Below are 21,444 nucleotides of genomic sequence, written 5' to 3'. Positions count from 1 at the left end.
CCAGCCTGAACAAATGATTATTTAGATTAGAATGAGCAAAATGCAAAGAGATTCTTTTAACTTAGAGCCTCTCTGCAAAGGACTAACATGCAGAGCCACATAGACTGGTAGCATATTTAGCATATTTTACTGAAATACATATATATATGCTCCTTTTTCTCTCCCTACCACTCTCTTGATCTTTACCTCTCAATAAATACCCCTCATAAATACCTCTCAGTTCAATTTTCAAAGAACTTTATTAACATGATTGTTTTACGTACAACATTTTCAAAGCATCAATAATACACGTTAACAGTGACAGGAGAAAAAAAAAACAATAACAATTTTGTACTGAATGATATGACAGTCAAGTGTTAGATAATAGGGGCGTTACTGAGATAAAGTTAGTAGGATTCGTTTTATTATATGATCTTGAATATGTATATGATATATGGGTCATGAAGTGCTATTTTTTTATAATTGTATTATCTTCCCTGAGGTCCAATGATAATGTTATGAACGGTTTTTTTTGCACCAAAACAGTCACAATTTAGTAATATATGATCATTTTCCACCCTGTTTTTGGCCCTCTGTCTGAAACGCTCGGTTTTGGCCTAAACACCTCCTTAAAACTTCAACATAAATGCCCACTGTTCTGACTGGCTAACATCATGCAGCCCTTCAAATTTAGGAAACTCAATTGGAAGAGAATGAACAACCCCCACAACATTATAAAACAAAATTACAGGGTTTACACATAATGCACATTCAACATATTGCATCTGAATATATTAAACTGTTAATCTCAAGCACAACTGTTAACACTCAGCACCATATACTATCAAACAGGCATGACATTTGAAATGAATGAAATGGTTTACTTACATTTTTAAAGTGCTTTTAATTGCCCCATCCTTCAATAACAGTAACTTTGTAAAGCTTGAATCGTATTATGACTGTTCACATACAATCAACGCTGACATGAGCTGAAAAAAACTAACACACAGTCTAAAGCATGGTAAAATTACGCATACACATACTGAAGGCACAGTGTGGTGCACATCACCAGAAACACACCGAAACAGTCAAAGGTGTTCATCATCCAACGTCAAAGACGTCCATCGTCAAATACGTCCTATGTTCACATACACCAAAAATTTTAAATAGCGTAGATGGGTGAAATAATGCGTCAATGATGCGTTTGTGCTAAAATAAACAAGAGGCAGCAGCTGAATGGAAAATAATTGCTTCTCCCTTTCAGAGTTTTAACTTGACACTGCATCTTTTAAAAGCAGCAAGATACATGGCAGCAGTCAAAGAGTCTGTGTAGTTCATATACAAAATAATCCAAAATAGTCCAAATGGTCCCCTTTGGTGTTATGTTTGGAATAGTTAGCCACACAAGGCCTGCTCTCTTGACTTGAACTGTGCACCAGTGGTCGGGGCCAAAGGTGCGATGACGCATGTTGTGGGATGTGTAAATACAAATGAGCAATATGTCATGACGTCACAAACAGACAGATTTCAAAACGAGACGTTTTAGCAGGGTGGCAAATACAAATGCTCTTTTTAGACTGGGGAGGTAGTTTTGAGTTCTGAAATTTATAGTATGTTTTTATAGTACAGTTACCTCTTATATGTCTAAATATCAAGGAAAATTTGATTCTCTATTTCATGACCCCTTTAAAAGGATAGTTCTCCCAAAAATGATCATTCTCTCATAATTTACTCACCATCATCCCAATTCAAATGTAATTGATTTTCGTTCTTTGCCGAACACAAAGATATTTTGAAGGATGTACAGTATGTGTTTTTGTCTACATAATATAAGTCAATGGGGTTAAAAACTTTCAAGCCCCAAAAAGGACATTAAGGCAGCTTAAAAGTAATTCATATGACTCAAATGGTTAAATCCATGTCTTCTGAAGCAAAATGTTTGCTTTGGGTGAGAAAAAGACCAAAATTTTTTATCATTTTTGGGTGAATTTTCCCTTTAATATGTACTCCCCCATGAGGTGAACCCTCTCCATGTAAAATAAAACCACTGTTATAAGGCTACTGATATGACTAGATTCTTCATCTTATGTGAGTGTTCATGATTTTAAACATATTCTTCTGAAGGACTATTTCTTTCTTTAAGAGAAAAACTTTTTTTAATAAGGGAACAATTACTTGAAGCATCTTTAATGGAGAAACTACACAATTTAACTGCCTCAAAAAGAGCCTTCAGTCACAAGACAGCACTCTCCCTTACTCTGCCCAAAAATGCAATTGTGGTTGAGTTTACAGTATCATCAATAACCCTGCTGTTGTTTTTAATGGCCTCTGTGGAATCAGCAGACCACCAAGAGGGTTTGTCGACACCAGGGCTTGCATGTCCTCAGGGAGCCATTCTGTGAGAGTGTGTTTATATGTGTGTGTGTGTGTGTGTGTGGGTGTATGTATGCAGGTTCTTGTGTATTTAGGCTGCTATGCTTAATGGTAATGGTAATGAGAGTGGTGGAGTGCCCAGTGTGCCATTTGTGAGAAGGTGATTAATGCTAATGAGCGTGAACAGGGCTGATAGGTCGAACCCCACTGAGTCCCTCAAGACCTGGATAGAAAACTGCCCAAGAGAATGTCCTACATACAGACGGAGAGCAGGATTCTCTCTCTCTCTCTCTCTCTCTCTCTCTCTCTCTCTCTCTCTCTCTCTCTCTCTCTCTGTGTGTGTGTGTGTGTGTGTGTGTGTGTGTTTAGCACCTGCTGTTTGGGGCAGGCTCCTCACAGGATTGGCTCAGCTTGTCAGATTCAGGCCTGTTTCACACCACATGCACAAACAGTGTAACTGCAACTTAAATCTACTTTCTTCAGTCAGATTTACTGAATAGAACGTGCTGTTTGCTTGTCTGTCACTGCGTGTGGAACTTGCATCAAGCTCAACAGATGTCTTTTTTCAAAAAATGTCTTTAAAAACTACTTTATGCAACCAGCTTCAATATTCTGTCCCATCAACCTTTTTGTTCTAACAAACTGTAGACCGCTGTCAAAAGCTGCTCCCGGGTACTAGTGCCTGCTGAATTTAACCTCTGTCAGTGTGACTTATATAAAGATGACACTTATCTGTGTTTTTTTTTTTTTCTCTCTGAACAACATGATTTTGACCAGGTGCGACTTATATTCAGGTGTGACTTTATTTCCAGAAAATACGGTAAGTTTACTGAACAAATATATAAATGCAACATGCAACAATTTCAAAGATTTTACTGAGTTACAGTTCATTTAAGGAAACCAGTCAATTGAAATAAATTCATTAGGCCCTAATCAAATCAAATCAATACGTATGGAACATTTCTGGGATCTTTTATTTCAGCTTATGAAACATGGGGCCAACACTTTACATGATGCGTTTATATCTTTGTTCAGTGTAGTTCGCTTCATTATTTTATCTTGCTTCATAAAAGCCTATATTGCAAATATTGTGTTGATAAATAGGTTTATAGTACATTTTCAACATATTTTCAGCTGAGTTCAGGGCACTATATGCAACATATCTTCTTTGCAGCACTGATCTTCTTAGGTGTGAATGTTGTAACCTTTCAGTATGGGTGCTGGAATATTGCTGCTTTCACGTACAGTGTGAAACAAGTCTCACACTTAAGCCCTATTTGGATGGCAATTGTTTCTCAGGGTGATGTCTGTAAAAGTTAAATTTCATGACTCCTCTGTGATAACTCTCATGCGTTTGGATGACAAGTAAATCACGGGGGACGAGCGGGACTTTTTGTCGATCACATGATTGCAGTTTTTCTTGTTATATGGAAAATTAATCAATCCACAAACTGTGTCATTTGTATTTGTGTTTAAATATTTTTGGAATTATGCTAAAGTGGAAATATTTTTTTTTTAAAGAATGAGGGAACCGTGCTGCAAAGTGCTGCAGACATTTACAGTGTACATTTTCACATACGGAACAAGCCAAAATTCTTGGGAAGAGCAATTAAACAAATCAAGATACTGTGGGGACAAGACTGTTTCTCAACGCAGCCAAATAAATCTGTCAATGGGGGTACGCGTGTTTCATCACCCGCATCACCTCAGTTGCGCCGCTTGCACACTCTCTCCTAAGCGCAAGCAAGGAGATATAGAAGCCGCACATATCAAGGACAGTAAAGATAGTTAAAATTACATTTGAGAATCAATGTAAAAATGATTTTCTTATGTTTTATTTATCAAAATAACAGACATCATTTGTAAATTATCTGTCAGTGTTTAAAAAGTAGAGGTGGAAATTAAACCTTTTAAATAAGATGTTAACCCGGCAACTTTTCTGGGACTACTCGACCCATATAAATGATTAGTCATGCATACGTATATGTATAAATGTAATTAGTAAATTTTTCTACATTAAAATATTATATATTACAATTTTATTACATTGCTGCCAAAATAATGGACCATTTCAAAAGTTTATGTGATCTGGCTCTCATTTTTCTTTCCCTTCTACTTAAGAGTTCCCACTTACTGTGGTGGAGTGGTGACGTAATTTTATTATTGTGAATTATTTCAAACATTTCTGTTACACAATCCTCCAACTTTCACAACTGTCCATTACCGCCAGAGCTGTTACCACGTGCAGCGCAAACATACGGCACTTATAGTAGCAGTGGTTTAAAAAGGATTTCCTAAATGGCTTTTGGATTATAAACTTAGAGATGTGGATTCAGATGGCAATTAAATTACCACACAACCTTGGTGTTTGTCAAAAAACAGTAGGTAATTTGGCCGGAAATTTTCTCGCAGGAGGTGGGAGAAAACACAGACATTTCGGATTCGGACGGCAATACAATCACTGACTACCCCCTGTAAATGCTGGAATTACCTCACATCCCCATGTAAAATAATTGTTGTCCGAATAGGGCTTTAGCTATAAGGTCTACATCAGGGATGGCCATTTTTGATGGTGATGATGAGGGCCAAAATTTTTTCTCCATTTTACCAAAGGACCGGATAAAAAAATCCACACTCCTACATTGTTCGCGTCTTACTCATTTTCCTAATTATTGTGGGTAATTTATGTACGACTAACACAATGTGTTTTTAACTATAAAAACTATATATATATATATATATATATATATATATATATATATATATATATATATATATATACATATACATATACACATTCACTGGGCACTTTATGAGGAATACCTGTACACCTACATATTCATGTGATTATCTAATCAGCCAATTGTGTGGCAGCAGTGCAATGCATAAAATCTTGCAGATACGGGTCAGGAGCTTCAGTTAATGTTCACATCAACTATCAGTATGGAAAAAAAATGTGATCTCAGTGATTTCGACTGTGGCATGATTGTTGGTGCCAGACGGGCTAGTTTGAGTATTTCTGTAACTGCTGATCTCTTGGGATTTTCACACACAACAGTCTCTTGAGTTTACTCAGAATGGTGGCAAAAAAAAAAACACACAAAAAAAATCCAGTGAGCGGCAATTCTGTGGAAGGAAACCAGACTGGCCAGACTGGTTTGAGTTGACAGAAAGGCTACGGTAACTCAGATAACCACTCTGTACAATTGTTGTGAGCAGAATAGCATCTCAGAATGCACAACATGTCGAACCTTGAGGTGGATGGGCTACAACAGCAGAAGACCACATTGTGCACTTCGTTAGGACCATACTGTTTATAATAAAGTGCTCAGTGAACATTATATATATATATATATATATATATATATATATATATATATATATATACACACACACTACCGGTCAAAAGTTTTAAAACACTTACTCATTCTTTATTATAATTTTTTTTTTTTTTTTTTTCACATTTTAGAATAATAGTAAAGTCAGTAAAACTATGGAATAACATAAATGGAACTATGAGAATTATGTTGTGATAAACAAAAACAAAATCCAAAATAAACAATAACAAAATCCAAAATAAATCAAAACTGTGTAATATTTTAGCATCTTCAAAGTAGTCACCCTTTGCCTAGAATTTGCAGAAATGTACTCTTGACATTTTCTCAAGCAACTTCTTGAGGTATCACCCTGGGATGCTTTTTAAACAGTATTGAAGGAGTTCCCATCTATGTTGGGCACTTATTGGCTGCTTTTCTTTATTATTTGGCCCAAGTCATCAATTTCAAAAACTTTTTTTTTAATAACATTTTAGTTTTATAATGAAATAAATTAATATGGTGGCACAATTATATTTTTGTCTACAAAACTAATTTCAAACATTTAAGCATACGCCTTCAGATCAAAAGATTTTTAAGATCATGAGAAACATTTCAGTCAAGTGTTTCAAAACTTTTGACCAGTAGTGTATATATACATATACACACATGCAGTTCAAATGGACAAATTCATGATCAATTGACAAGCAATACTACTTCAATAATAAATATTATCAAGAAAATTAAATATCTCATTTGTATTGTCTGTACATTTCCAACAAGTGTCCTATTTTTTAACCCCACCTCAGAAAAGTTTTTAGGTGCTTATAATTAATTAATTAAAAGTTAAAATCCAAATATTATCATCGAAATTCAAATAGTAACATCAATAACAATATTCAATAATACAAGAACATAACATTTCAGTGCATAAATACAAAACAACGCATGGACCTATCAATTCAATGCAAAAATCTTACTCAACATCTCAAAGACTTTTCAACAGTCTGACAGGCCATCTCAATTGTGCATTTCTTTGCAAAAAAAAAAAAAAAAAACTTTTGCTTGTTCACAAGCCTGAGCAAAACAGTATAAGCTGTCTTTAGTGATTCTTGCACTGTCACAGATTTGGTAAAAAGTTTTGCTGCCAATGTATTTTACCTTTTAAATCTGTGATGAGAGCAGCTCTGGTGTCACCGGTGTATCTCTCTCATACTTCTCTTTTAGAGCAGTGGTGAAATAGTGATTCAAATTGAAATCTTTCATGACAGATTTCGTCTACAAACACATGGGTTTCCATGTCAGCTCGGTAAACCGAGTTTTCTTAGTCAATTTTCTTGTTTAATTACTCATTTTGCAAACATAAACTGATTAGAACAAGCAACATCTACAGTAATATAGCAGTAGATAGCAGTAATAACACCCTAACCTGAATGCTATCTTCCCATGAACACTTTTTCAATGTACTAAAATCAATCTGTAATCTAATATTGTCTGATTGGCCGTATTCAAAGATAATGCGGACTGTATGTTGCCCATATCTGGTCTGCATCTAGGAGGGTGCCCCTCTTTCTTCCTTTCTCTTTTTTATGTTTCTCTCTCTTATCTGTCTTCCGCTCTAGTAAGGTATTTGACCTGGTCATATGCTCCAGTGGTGCAGAACACTCCTGATGAGAGTCTTCTCTGCTTCTTTCACCTGTCTTTCCCTCACACATACACTGACACTCCTCTGCATCGACCGACACTCTCCCCTCAGATCTGTGCCTAAATAACCAATCAATACAGCCACCGCCAACTGCTCCTACATCCTTATATTTACCTTGCACAGCACCTTTCCCTCCAGGCCAACCTTTCCTCAAGAGCGGCCCCTGAAGTAATCAGTTCTCCTCGCTGTGTCTGATTAGGAGACTGACGATCACTGAAAACAGACACATTGTAAATGGGCCGTGTCATTTTGCATGCATGAACACATTGGGAGACAAGAGCATAGAAATACAATAAAAAGACCTAGCTGTGGTTTGAGCTGTCAGGGAAACTTGTCAAGACTTCCAAGCTCCCTGGAGCCTGTTGATCGGGCGCTCCAATCATCCCCATCACTGATTCCCCCCTTTTCTAGGTCGAAGTCAGTGGTTCCCAACCCTGTTCCTGGAGACCCCCCCCCCCAACACTACACATTTTGGATATCTCCCTAATCAAACACACCTGAATCAACTCATCAGCTCGTTAGTAGAGACTCTACGACCTGAATTGGGTGTGTCAGATAAGGGAGATATACAAAATTTGAAGAGTTGGGGGGCCTCCAGGAACATGGATGGGAACCACTGGTCTAAGTGATTCTATTTCTTTCTGCCCGAGACTCCTAGCTGGGTGTCCAACTGATCAAATAAGCCCACAAGCCATCAACAAAACCCACACAGCCAATAAGCTGGCTACACACCCACACAATCCATTGTCTGTGAGAGCCAAAACACAAGCATCCATTCCAGGACACCATGTACCACCAAGCCACAATATCTACTTGAGCTGCAGTTATTGGTGAGCGTGTTGGAGGGAAAAAAGCAACATGGTAATTTCACCACTGAAGTGCGTGTTCCTCCATTAGCTCCCTTAATTGAGTAGACTGTTATATTTCAGCACCTTATTAAATCAAAAGGAAGGAGGCCAGAGAGTATTACGTGAGAGTAAATTGATTTTGGCTCCTTGCTGCTCATCTAGTTTGGCCTTCTTTACACAAACCCATTCCTTCAATTATTTTTTATGGCTTGCATCTTTCTCTTTTATTTCTTTCCTCTGTTTTCCTGCTATTATCACTCTTTTTCTTCTCCATTCTCTTACTCTTACTTTCATCCATCCATAATATGTTGGCTCAGTTAAGCTTTAGTCCACTTAGTCTACCCCCGAGGGCACCAAACCCAGCAACACTTTGCCGTTTTCTTCCTTGTTAAATGCTGACCATGAGCTTTCCTCAAAACACAGTGCAATCAACAATCACATCAATATTTTTTTTTAAAAGGAAATACATTTTCGGCTTGGGCTGGGCCTCTGTGATGTGTGAGTATGTTTTTTGGGACAGTGAATGGCTTAGAGTATTTCTAGATTAGATTTAGATTTTAGATTTAGATGTATTTTGCAATTTGCACGGGTACAGGGCAGTACAGGTACAATGGAATTCTTATGTGTATCTCTCTGAGTCAGCTTTATAAACATACATAAAAAGAAAAGAAACATTTTATATATGCATATTAAGTTTAATAATAAAGACAATAAAGAAATAAGGAAATATATTAAAATTAATGCATAAAGCAAAGGAATGGGGAAATATTCTGTATGACAGAGATGAAGGTACCTAAGAAGGTAAGAGGGGCTGAAGTAGTTAAGTATAAAAACACGATCTGTAAGGTGTGTGAGGTATTAAATGTCCATGATGTGAGTGAGGTGGTGGGGGGAATTTCCCTCCAGCCTTAATGTCCTTTGCAATCAATCTGACAGTGGCTGGAAAAAACTATTATAGAAGTGTGCCTTGTGAGTGTGGATACTCTTTGGCCTGTGGTATCTCAGGTTGTATCCTGAGTTCTTCCACCTGTACAGAGAGTGAGCTGGGTGATGTTGGTCACTGAGGATGCTCTGCACTTTTCTCCTACAGCGTTGTGTATAGAGTGTGTCCATGGAGGGGAGGTCATGGCCGATGATTCTCTCTGCAGTTCTGATGATTCGTTGAAGGGAATTCACCAAACCACACAGTGATACCGCTGGTGAGAATGCTCTCAACGAATCATCTGTAGGCCTGGGAGAGGGGCTGACGGCTGAGTCCAGCCTTCTTCAGCAGCTTGATGAAGTAAAGCCGCTGCTGTGCTTTCTTCACTGTGGCTATGGTGTTTTCGGCCCAGCTCAGGTTTTTTTTTGTCATGTGAAGGCCTAGAAACTTGTGACCATCAGCCCGCTCCACCTCAGTCCCTTTGATGGTGAAAGGCTTAAGAGGGAGGGGCTCTCCTCATGAAGTCCATAATTATTTCTTTGGTTTTGTCTATGTTAAGAACAAGGTCATTGTCCTCTCCATCGACAATGATTTTGTTCACCAGTTCCCTGTAAGATGACTCGTCCCCTCCCTATGGATGGTTGTGTCATCTGCATATTTAATAATGAGATTCTTGTCCTGGGTGGAAACACAGTCATAAGTGTACAATGAAAAGAGTTTGGGGCTGAGGCAGCAGCCTGGGAGGTTCCTGATTGTGAGCTCAGCAGAGACCTTATTCCCCATCCTTATTATCTGTGGTCTGTCTATAAGGAAATCCAAAATCCAGTTACAGGTGGGTGTTGGCACTCCAAGATCTGCCAGCTTCACAATCAGCTTCATTGGTCGGATGGTGTTAAAGGCAGAGCTGTAATCCAGAAAAAAGCACGCGCGCATATGTTCTGTTAGCATCCAAGTGTTCAAGTGTAGAGTGAAGCACCAGGGCCACTGTGTCATCCACTGATCTGTTCGGGCGGTAGACAAACTGTAGGGGATCCACCATGTCTGGAACCACAGAATTTATGGATTGGAGAACCAGCTTTTCTAAACACTTCATGGCGACCGGTGTAAGTGCCACCAGCCTGAAGTCATTCATTGTAGATGTGTTTGGTCTTTTTGGGACCGGTACTATAATGGAGGACTTGAAGGACCATGGGACTGTTGCTTGTGTGAGAGAGATGTTAAAAATGTCTGTGTACACACCTGCCAGCTGTTCAGCACATGCGTTCAAGACTCTTGGTTACACTCCATTCTATGATGAATTAATCCATATTAATATCATTTCAGTCATGACAAGTTATGTTGGTATGGCAATGGAGATAAAATTTGGTCTTGGTGGACTAGATCTGTTATGCAGATGCTGCTGGTGCTTATGCAGAGCAAATCCGAAGAACTTGTGTACTGCTAAAACATACACAGACATACTGTTTTAAGCATATGGATATGCTGCTGCTGCTGCTGCACATTAGAAAAACACAAGACATGATGTTTCAAGCATGTAGTACATACTGCTGCTGCTGCTACACAATGAAATATACATACAATCCCCATGTAGCAGATCTAGACAGTTGATGCTGGGGAGGAGGTGGGTTTCAGAGAAAAACGTTTGCAGCGTGCTGCAGTGAAACTAGCTTATCTGCAAAACTGAGCAATGTAAATGTTAGACAAAGAGAGAACTCAAGCTGATTGGCTAACAGATTACATTTTAAGGGACCTATCAGCTTACACAATGTAAGCTGATTGGCTCAAAACATCACATTTCAAAGAGTAATCACAGATTACATGTTCAAAGAACCTATCAATTTTCGCCATAAAATTAATTAATAAACTTCAAATCATTAAGACAAACTAAAATGAAAAAATAAATGTATACTGAAATATATTTGAATGGCTCAAAAACTAGTTTTTGATACACAGTATATTCTAAGAATGTAAACCTTCAAATTCCACCATATAATGATAACACTAGATGACCCTGAACAATTTAAAATGATATCAATAAATGCATTAACTTTGGCAGCCCTAAAATACTAAAACTTTAAAATAAAACCAAATGTAAATAATAAAACTAATGAAAACTAAAGTATATTTAAATGACAAATTGACAAGTAAATAGAAATAAAAAGTACATTTAAATTTCAAAACTATAATAATCCTGAAATTATCGAAATCTGCCACCTGCATTGATGCCACCAACACAGAGTATAGGCTCCACTCATAGATCATCTTAGCTTATGCCCCCACTACTGCTCGAAACACTGAATAAATAAATCCACCACAAATCCTCTCACAAACCAGAGCTCTCTGTCCTCTCTCATCTGTGCAGTAAGTGCACTATATGCAGAACCATAATCCCAAAACATGCTGTCGTTCCAGCCTTTGCAATTACCATATTTCATCCCACATGCTCTATTAAAAGATTGCATTACTTACACCAACAGACACTTTGTACCCGCATTCTGTATGCTTTAGCCAAGTCTCGGGATTCAAACACCACTGAACAACTGGAGAGTCCATTAAATCCATCAGTGTACCACTCTCAAACCCCATTGGCAGGCTTAAGCCCCATAAGTACATGTGATATAACGGCTGAATACAAGTTTGGGAGCACAATAAGCGTTAATGAAAAAAGCACAAGGCAGACTGATGGAATAACAGCTTATCTGAATGTTGGATTGACATCTGCTCGGCAGCAATCCTCTCTTGCTTTGCTATGCTTTAAATCGACCACTAAACCTCAACATTTCTTACATGGCTGATTTCGACTGGATCATGAGCATGATCGTGAGCAGAATTCGGTTTGCATCCCTACTTAAAATTTTCTAAGTATGTTTGGTAGGGATTGCATCGACTATTTGATTAGTTCAGCCTCTAGTGAACATATTGGGTCTGTGTTGACTAGTCCTGGATCACATGATGGCAGTTGCACTTGTTATACTTGTTATACATGGTGACATTAGGAGTAACTGAATCCTCAAAACTGTCCACAAACTGCATCCCAGTATAACTGTTTGTCATTAGCTTTGTATAGGGTGACCATATTGTTGTAGTCCAAAAAAAGACCACTGTGTGTGTGATTGGATGGGGATGATTGGACCTCTTCACAGTGACCTCCTCACTACATTTAATACATTTTATGAATAGTAATTTGAATACATTTAAAAATGACCATAGAATAAAATACATTAATATCAAATAACAACAAAAAAGATCCGCCGAGCCATAAACATTTTTTTTTTTTACTCTACTAAACATCACACTTTCAGTTCTCCTGCTGTGCCCAGGTGTACTTCCTTGAAGATCAGATTTTTATTACAAAATCTCTTTTGGCTGTTGTTTTGTGATTGTCACATAATATTTAGTATGGATAGAATGTGAACAGAGATGGCTTGTTTGTTCCTGCACGTGGCCTAACCAACATTCTTGTTCATTGTATTTTCTGACTTTTTTAACACTGACATATAAGTACCAGATTCACAAGTCACATACAGAGGATACGCTACAAATATCTGATAGATTGAGTTGTAAAATTTCCATCATGGTTTATTTCTATCCATCATATATTTGTTTTAATTTCCCTGATATATAGTACATTTGATATTATCTCGATATAGTCAACATTTTGAGTTATTAAAAATGACAATGCATACCAAGCGCAAGTCTGATTGGGGAACTTATATTATTGCATTATTGATTTTTCCGGCTGAGAGCGGCAGACGCTTTCCTAATCAGCGCGCACACTGAGATCGAGAGAGAGCAAGAGAGATGACACATAAAGATGATTAAAAATAAAAAAGATGCACAGTATCAAATAAACAAAATGTATGATATGTTTAACTGTAGAGAGCACATAAATATGAAAACAAAGTCAAATCCCAAAAGTTTTGAAATCCTGGCCAGAGGTTTTTTCAGGTCTTTTTCAGGTCTTTTTCAAAGTCTGTTCTATCCATACAGCTCTAGCTTTGTATAATAACATGTAATGCAAAATTATGCAAAAGTGACAATAAAATGAACAGATGTTGCATCTGTTGCAGCATGAAAAACCCTGCTAGTAAATATAATACAATACTAGCTTTAGCGGTTAATACACTAGCTGGAAACACACACACAGTTCCAATCCCGGACGAGCCCCCCAAAAAATTATGACACAAGAAACCCTCTCAGTAGATATAATACAATACTAGGTCTAGTAGTATATACTCTAGTGGGCAATAGACACACATTTCTTATCCCGAACGTGCCCCTGAAATTTTACAGTGCAAGAATCCATGGCTGTAAATGTAATACAATACTAGGGGTTCTAGGGGTAGGAACATCTGTTCCTATGTGTATGCAGTATGATGTGAGAGACATTCTTACCCAAATGTGCATCTCTGGATTCCCATAGAGAGGTTTCTCACCTGTGTCAGATTGGCTTTGCTCCCCCTGTCCTGATAGCGTATACTCAGCTTTTAGTTCGGCTATGACCAGCTCCATGCTTATGTCCGTGTTGTTCAAAGCTTGTTGAAAGGTGCAGTGGTGAAAAACTGTGATGAAGATGGTGCCATTTACAGTAAAGAGTGAGTCTATTCCTTCTGTGTAGTCTGCCAGGAGAGAAGAAGGATTAGAAATTCACATACACACTGTGAGGCCAACTCTACAACAGACACAAGTCCGATATACAGCACTCTCTTGAATTTCACAGATGCAATCTCCTTAATAGTCCCAGGTGACTGACGTCATCTGAGCTTCACCTGTTAGTCAGCCCCTTTCTCTAACCATGTTACTAAACCACTTCCTAACAGCATCTACAAAGCATGTTATAAGTTAACCGTTATTGCCCTGCTGACAACTGAAATTGTTCCGAGGTCATTTGGAGTGTTCACACACAAGCCAAAATTAATGCAAAGTGCTCTGAAACTGGCCAAGTGTCACCCAGAGGCTGACAGAAACTGTAAGCAAATGGGACATAACATGACATGTAATAGAGATACACATTCTTTAGTTTGTCTCCCACATTATCAGATATACACGGACATTGTCTACACACACACACTCCATCAACGCTCTACATCAAGGGTCTTCAACCAGGGGTTCATGAGCCCAAGGGGGTCCACAATTTATTGTTTGATCTACCATTGGCACATCAATGGATAATGACTCGCACATGAGCGATAGCAAGAGAGAAAAGTATGTTTTTTCCTTGACACGTTGAAATCCATGGCACCTGCATGCCAAATCTTACTTTTGCAGTAATAATTTTACTCCTAAAAAAAGTAATTTTTAATTATAAAGAAACATTTGTATAACATTTTAGTAAAGCTGTTTTATTCTAAATGGAGAGAGTCTGTCTGTCTGTCTGTCTTTTTAAGGGGGTATGACAGAGTGATTAACAGGGAAAATTAAAAATGGCACTTTTTGTCAAAAAGGTTGCAGACCCCTGCTGTATACCATTTAATTATTCTTTTAATGGCTTTGCAATGTAAACATCTTAAAGTATGTACATACAGTATATTAACATGTTACCATACACATGCATTTACAGGAATAAAGTACAACACTTATTTTTTAACAATATGTAACAGCGGATCCATGCTCTGTCTCTCTACCTAAATGGGGGTCCTTGGCCTGAAAAAGATTGAAGACCCATGCTCTACATATGGAGAATATTGATCCGTCAGCTTCTTTTCTGGACAACTAGTTGTCTAGTACAAATGAGTAGTTATTCAAGGCCCTGTGTATAGCTCGGGATGTCAATGTTATGTAGATCCACCCACTCCTCACAATAGATATTTTTTCTTACGTTTACATTTATTGATTTATTCATCTTTACCCAAAAGTGAGAAATAATTCAACACAAGTGATTCATCACAGGAATTTTTATTAAATAAACTGCATTTAAATGAAGTTACTTTGTGTTTTCTGTGGTTTTTTGACCTTCCACACACTGCCTTACAGGTTCCATGAAGACTTTGTCCAAAATATGCAGTATAGTGTATGAGTCAGGACCGAGCATGTTGGCCTTTCTTCCTTCCTGCAGGTCTCCTGTGATGGCTGGAGGCTTGTTTGCTGTAAACCGTCAATGGTTCTGGGAGTTGGGAGGGTATGACACTGGCCTTGAGATCTGGGGAGGCGAGCAGTTTGAAATATCCTTCAAGGTAAGTTAATGCATCTGTGCTGCAATTCCCCAAAATTACATTAATATATTTCTCAAACATTGTTTACAACCCTGCTGAAAAGACCAGCATTTTTGGTCGCCAGCAGATGTTGTGTTTTGGATGCTGGTCGCCTGCATAGAATGGCGGTGTCACGATCGGGCTGCCTAACCAGCAAGATTTCTTTGGTCAACCACATTGACCACAAACCCAATGCTGGTTAACCAGCTTGACCAGCAACCTGATCTCATAAAATCACATTACTATACTTACATTTTTGCAAAATTATTTTCCTGGTGAAATGAACACTAGGCACTATAACAACAAAAACTTATATTTCCTTTTACAAATCACAAGTAAAATGAGTCACGATTCAACCTTTTCCTCACACAATGCTATCTTATGACATCAAAACACTTCTTCTATAGTCCATGACAGAAGGCAATACATTTTAATGTTTTCATTACATTACCAACCACATTTACAAGCTTTTTCCAAGCACAGTAAAATTGCATGGTAGCTAACATGGTAGGGTTATTAATAGAGATGTACATGGTTTTCAAATACCAAAATCACTATTCGGTTATTCTGCGTTTAGAGGTCTTCAACCCGATCTGAGTCCGACGGTACCCAACAAACCAACAGATTTTTGGCCAGGTTCGGGTCAGTTTTTCAAGTAGGCTATAGGGTGAGTTACAGGCTGTTCACACATGCACTGAGGCCATGTAAACACGCACTGAACAGACGTCTTTGATCGTTGCGCCATAACTCAATGTAAAGTTTAAAAGAACTTTAATATTTATAAACGCATCTCAAGACACCTGCATTCTGTTTTACAATTCGTTGTGCAGAATCATTTAATTTTTTTTAGACAGTTAACTTAAAAATAATTTCAATATTTATTAACGCATCTCGAGACACCTGTGTTCTGTTTCACCATTTGTTGCGCTCAGGGTTGGGAGGGTTACGTTTGAAATGTATTCCACTACAGATTACAGAATACATGCTGTAAAATATAATTTGCAATGTATTTCATTATATTACTCAAGGTCAGTAACGTATTCTAAATACTTTGGATTACTTCTTCAACACTGGTAGATTTTTTCACTTGTTTTGACTATAAAAACTCTGCCAGTACAGTAAGACAAAATACACATGTTAAAAATACATTCTCAGAAAAACCTAAATATCTTATGCAGTGTTGTTTCTCAATCAAGATAAATCAAATTGATCTTGTTTTAAGGACTTTTAGATATTTTTACAGGAAAACAATAAAAAAAAAATATATATATATATATATTATCAAGAATATGATTTTTGCCCTAATATCAAAGGTCTTACTAGAAAAAAGAAATTGTGATCCAACATGAATTTCTTGATAAAAAAATATGATCATGCCTGGTAACATGTAAAATGGATGATCATGCCTGGTAACATGTAAAATAGATAAAAATAGCATTTTAGCTTAGTGTAAAGCTGACAGTTTACACAAGGTTTATTTCTGTTTCTCGTGCTCCAAACTTACTTAAAACTTACTTCTCTGTCTGCTCGTATGAATGTAACACATCATAAGAAAGTGTTTCACCGCTGTTCAAATGCACTTTGGATCACATCATTTATATGTATACATTTTTCCATCTGAAAGGACTAAATATTAAATGAAACAAATGACAATAAAATGCAAAGTAATCTCTTCAGTAATCAAAATACTGTTTGAATGTAACTGTATTCTAAATACCAATGATTTAAATTGTAACTGTAGTGGAATACAGTTACTTATATTTTGTATTTTAAATACGTATTCCCGTTACTTGTATTTCATTACTTCCCAACTCTGGGTGTGCTGCATCAAGCTTTTTCAGCACTGGTGTCACAAATCAACATTCTGATGAAGTTCAGGTTGCAAAGAGGATTTAATGTGGCTGTTATACATGATTCCAGATTGTTTTTCATCTGGCAAAGTTTCAGTGATAAACGGTGAGCCAGTGTTTTCCCCCCCTTTTGCTCTGGTGTACAGACAAAGTTAAATGCTGAATCATTTAAAAATCAAAGCATCCTGAAGAAGTCCTATAATCCGTAGTGTTTGCTGCCTCATGGAAAGTGAACGTTCCTGGGCAGAATTACACATTTTCCATTTATTAAGAATAGGCCTACTATGTTGCAGGCAGTGACAGAAATTATTTTTGTTCGACTTTAATGTGATTTTATCATTTGAAGATCTATGTGTTGTGCAATTTATGCTCATAGCTCACTGTGCACATTATTCCCTTCTATCTGAGATTGTGTTTGACGTATCCATGGCAATAAACAATCTTTATTCCTGAGTCCCGACTTCTAAAAAATAACACTATAACCATTTGTGAACTCTCGTGGTTAACCAAATTTTACAAAAGGTTACCGTGCACATATTTAGGGTATTAAGGCACCTTTCTCTTTATCATTAAACATTAAATTCATGCAGGACTTAAACATTTTAAAGTCCTCTATACTTTTGCATGAATTCTGTTGCTTATCAGCCGCGGCCCCCCCCCGGACAGAGGCCTGCCCCTCCACTCCCCCCCCCACCCCATTGGCCCCCCACTCACAGACCGCCGTCAGACAATATAACACTCGCAGGAAAAGGGTTGAGAACCACTGGGCTAGAGCATTAACCTTCAACCCCCCCTCTGTTTTTCATCTCACGTTTGATTTATGACACTATCAGTTAGGTTTAAGGTTTAGGGTAGGGAGGTAGGTTTTGTTGATTTAAAAGACGCTAGGCTATAGCATTAACGTCATGGTTACTGGTGTAACCTCCGTTCCCTGATGGAGGGAACGAGACGTTGGTGTCGATGTAGTGACACTAGGGGTCACTCTTGGGAGCCCGAGACACCTCTGGTCTTTGATAAAAGGCCAATGAAAATTGGCGAGTGGTATTTGCATGCCACTCCCCCGGACATACGGGTATAAAAGGAGCTGGTATGCAACCACTCGTTCAGGTTTTACGCTGAGGAGCTGATATAAGGTCCGGCCATTTCAGCGGGTAGTTCAGCGTTGTGGCAGGAGGGACCAACGTCTCGTTCCCTCCAACAGGGAATGGAGGTTACACCAGTAACCATGACGTTCCCTATCTGTCACTCACTCGATGTTGATGTCGATGTAGTGACACTAGAGGTCCCTATACAAAACGCCACAAGGCTGAACGGTGTTACGTGAACTGGCGATGTGTGGTGGACAGACTTGCTGTGTGCCTCATAGCCAGCACACCAGGTCGACACGTAACCTCCTCCAACACAGTTATGAGTGTCGAACGGCCCTTTTTGGGGACAAGTCGACTACACAAAGATAGAGACAGGCTTAACTCAGTCGTGGCCTCTTTTCCCCTTCTCTTTTTCCACTCCCTAAAAAAGAAGGGGAATTATCCGACTGGGCCGCCAGGTTTAGTCGGGGGGTGTCCCTCCCAAGGGGAGGACACCGCGGAGACCACACCTCGCCCCAAGAAAGGGGGGGATATTTTTAAGTGGAAAATACGTCACATGGTCTTTCCAACCATGTGGAGAGCCTTCAAGGTAAATCCTGCCCAGTGGGGGAGGAGTTACTACAAACATGGAGACTGGGGCAGAGGGGCTCTGCCCAAGGAAGACACAGTTTGCCAGCAGGGAAACGAACTAGTGGAAGATATAGATCGCATGGGGTTTAGCCTTACAGGGAACCACCACATGCGGAGCACCTACCCCAGAACAGGGCTCTTAGTTAGCGCGTGTACTGGGCCGGCAGTGAGTCTCTCCGAAAACTCGACTGCCACAGGGCTCGGAGGAAGTCAACCAGGGAACAAATTTTGAACACTACTGGGAATTAACGGCGCATGTCTTCAGCTCAAAAGGAGGTGGAAGGTGCTATGTGCAAGCGATACACCCGGCCGGCTATCCCGGGCTTATCCGCTCGTGTTGCGTGCCACTATCTGGGACGAAACCGGTTCCACCCAGAGGTTGTAGAACCTTGCAAAGGTGTTGGGTGTTGCCCAGCCCGCTGCTCTGCAAATGTCTGTTAGAGAGGCACCTCTGGCCAGGGCCCAAGAAGCCGCTACACCACGGGTAGAATGGGCTCGTAGCCCTACCGGGGGCGGCATGTTTTGGGCGAGATATGCCATGGTTATGGCGTCAGCAAGCCAGTGGGTGATCCTCTGCTTGGAGACAGCGCTTCCTTTCCGCTGTGCACCAAAGCAGACAAAGAGCTGCTCAGAGACTCTAAAGCTCTGCGTGCAATCCAAATAGATGCGTAAAGCGCACACCGGACACAGCAATGACAGGGCTGGGTCTGCCTCCTCCTGGGGCAGCGCTTGCAGGTTCACCACCTGGTCCCTAAAAGGAGTGGTGGGAACCTTGGGCACATAGCCCGGTCGGGGTCTCAGGATCACATGAGAATAGCCCGGACCGAACTCCAGGCACGTTTCGCTGACAGAGAACGCTTGCAGGTCACCTACCCTCTTGATGTAAGTGAGTGCAGTCAGGAGGGCAGTCTTCAAGGAGAGTGCTTTAAGCTCGGCTGACTGCAAAGGCTCAAAAGGGGCTCTCTGTAGACCCTGAAGAACTACAGAGAGATCCCATGAGGGAACGAGGGGCGGTCTGGAGGGATTCAGCCTCCTGGCGCCTCTTAGGAACCTGATCATCAGGTCGTGCTTCCCTAAGGACTTACCGTCAACTGCATTGTGGCGTGCTGCCTTGGCAGCAACGTACAGCTTCAAGGTGGAAGGGGACAGCCTCCCTTCCAGCCTCTCCTGCAGGAAGGAAAGCACTGATCTGACTGCGCATCTCTGGGGGTCTTCGTATCGAGAAGAACACCACTTAGCGAATAGACGCCACTTAAAGGCATACAGGCGCCTCGTAGAGGTGGCCCTAGCCTGAGTGATCGTGTCTACCACCGCGGGTGGTAGGCCACTTAGGTCTTCCATGCCCCGTCCAGGGACCAGACATGGAGATTCCAGAGGTCTGGGTGTGGGTGCCAGAGGGTGCCCCGTCCCTGAGAAAGAAGGTCCTTCCTCAGGGGAATTTGCCAGGGGGGAGCTATCGCGAGGAGCGTGAGGTCCGAGAACCACATCTGGGTGGGCCAGTAGGGTGCTATCAGGACGACCTGCTCCTCGTCCCCCCTGACCTTGCACAGGGTGTGTGCAAGCAGGCTCACTGGGGGAAATGCATATTTGCGAATGCCAGGGGGCCAGCTGTGTGCCAGTGCGTCTATGCCGAGGGGAGCCTCGGTGAGGGCGTACCAGAGCAGGCAGTGGGAGGATTCTTGGGAGGCGAACAAGTCCACCTGTGCCCGACCGAATCGACTCCAAATCAGCTGGACCACCTGAGGGTGGAGTCTCCACTCTCCCCTGAGGGAAACCTGCCATGACAGCGCGTCCACTGTAGTGTTGAGGGAGCCGGCGAACTCATCCGGAAGCCCGATTGGGGCAGACGAGCGTGCTGGGGAATGGGAGGTCCACGGGGGGATACCCGGCAGAGGCGATCCCATTGAGGTCCCCAAATTGCCCCCAGTGCTAGCCACGCTGACCTCATACCCGTAGGTAGGAGGACCGAGGCGGGGAGCCGCTGGGGTGGCTTGCTTTCTTACGAAAGCAAGCCGCGACCACAACGTTGCCATGGTCATGTTCTCACAGTGAGAACATGAACCATTCATAAACGCTGCCTCCGTATGGGTCGCGCCCAGACATGAAAGACAGCGATCATGACCATCCGAAGTTGAGAGAAAACGACCGCAACCAGGAATAACACACGATTGGAAAGGCATCTTTAGAAAGACGCGTCTTTAAAAAGACGTTCCGTGTGTGCGCTCTTTTAGAGAAATATACTCTTTTAGAGGGGAAAAATGCTCTTTCAGAAGATATACTCTCTAGTTTTTCTGCCGAAGCGCCCAGGGGTGTTCTCTGCAGTGCACCAGTGCAGAGGAGGGAGAAGCTGCTGAAATGCGCCGTCAGATCCAGCAGAGGTGAATGAACAGTGCTATTCAGCTCAATGAGCATGACCGTTTGGCTCCGAAGAGAAAATCTGAATGAGTGGTTGCATACCAGCTCCTTTTATACCCGTATGTCCGGGGGAGTGGCATGCAAATACCACTCGCCAATTTTCATTGGCCTTTTATCAAAGACCAGAGG

The 21,444-nt window shown here is 40.4% G+C and overlaps 1 protein-coding gene across 4 annotated transcripts in view; it reads left to right on the top strand.

The window, feature by feature from the left end:
• The window catches only part of galntl6 (polypeptide N-acetylgalactosaminyltransferase like 6), a 339,132-nt gene that overhangs the window by 293,606 nt on the left and 24,082 nt on the right, over nt 1-21,444 (top strand). For all 4 annotated transcript variants that reach the window (XM_051702941.1, XM_051702940.1, XM_051702938.1 and 1 more), the window contains exon 8: nt 15,197-15,314. In XM_051702941.1, coding sequence (XP_051558901.1) covers nt 15,197-15,314 — 118 coding nt within the window. The remainder of the gene's footprint in view (nt 1-15,196; nt 15,315-21,444) is intronic.

The sequence above is a fragment of the Myxocyprinus asiaticus genome, chromosome 7 (assembly GCF_019703515.2).
Source record: "Myxocyprinus asiaticus isolate MX2 ecotype Aquarium Trade chromosome 7, UBuf_Myxa_2, whole genome shotgun sequence".
Taxonomy (NCBI): Eukaryota; Metazoa; Chordata; class Actinopteri; order Cypriniformes; family Catostomidae; genus Myxocyprinus; species Myxocyprinus asiaticus.
This window is presented reverse-complemented; position numbering and strand designations above follow the sequence as displayed.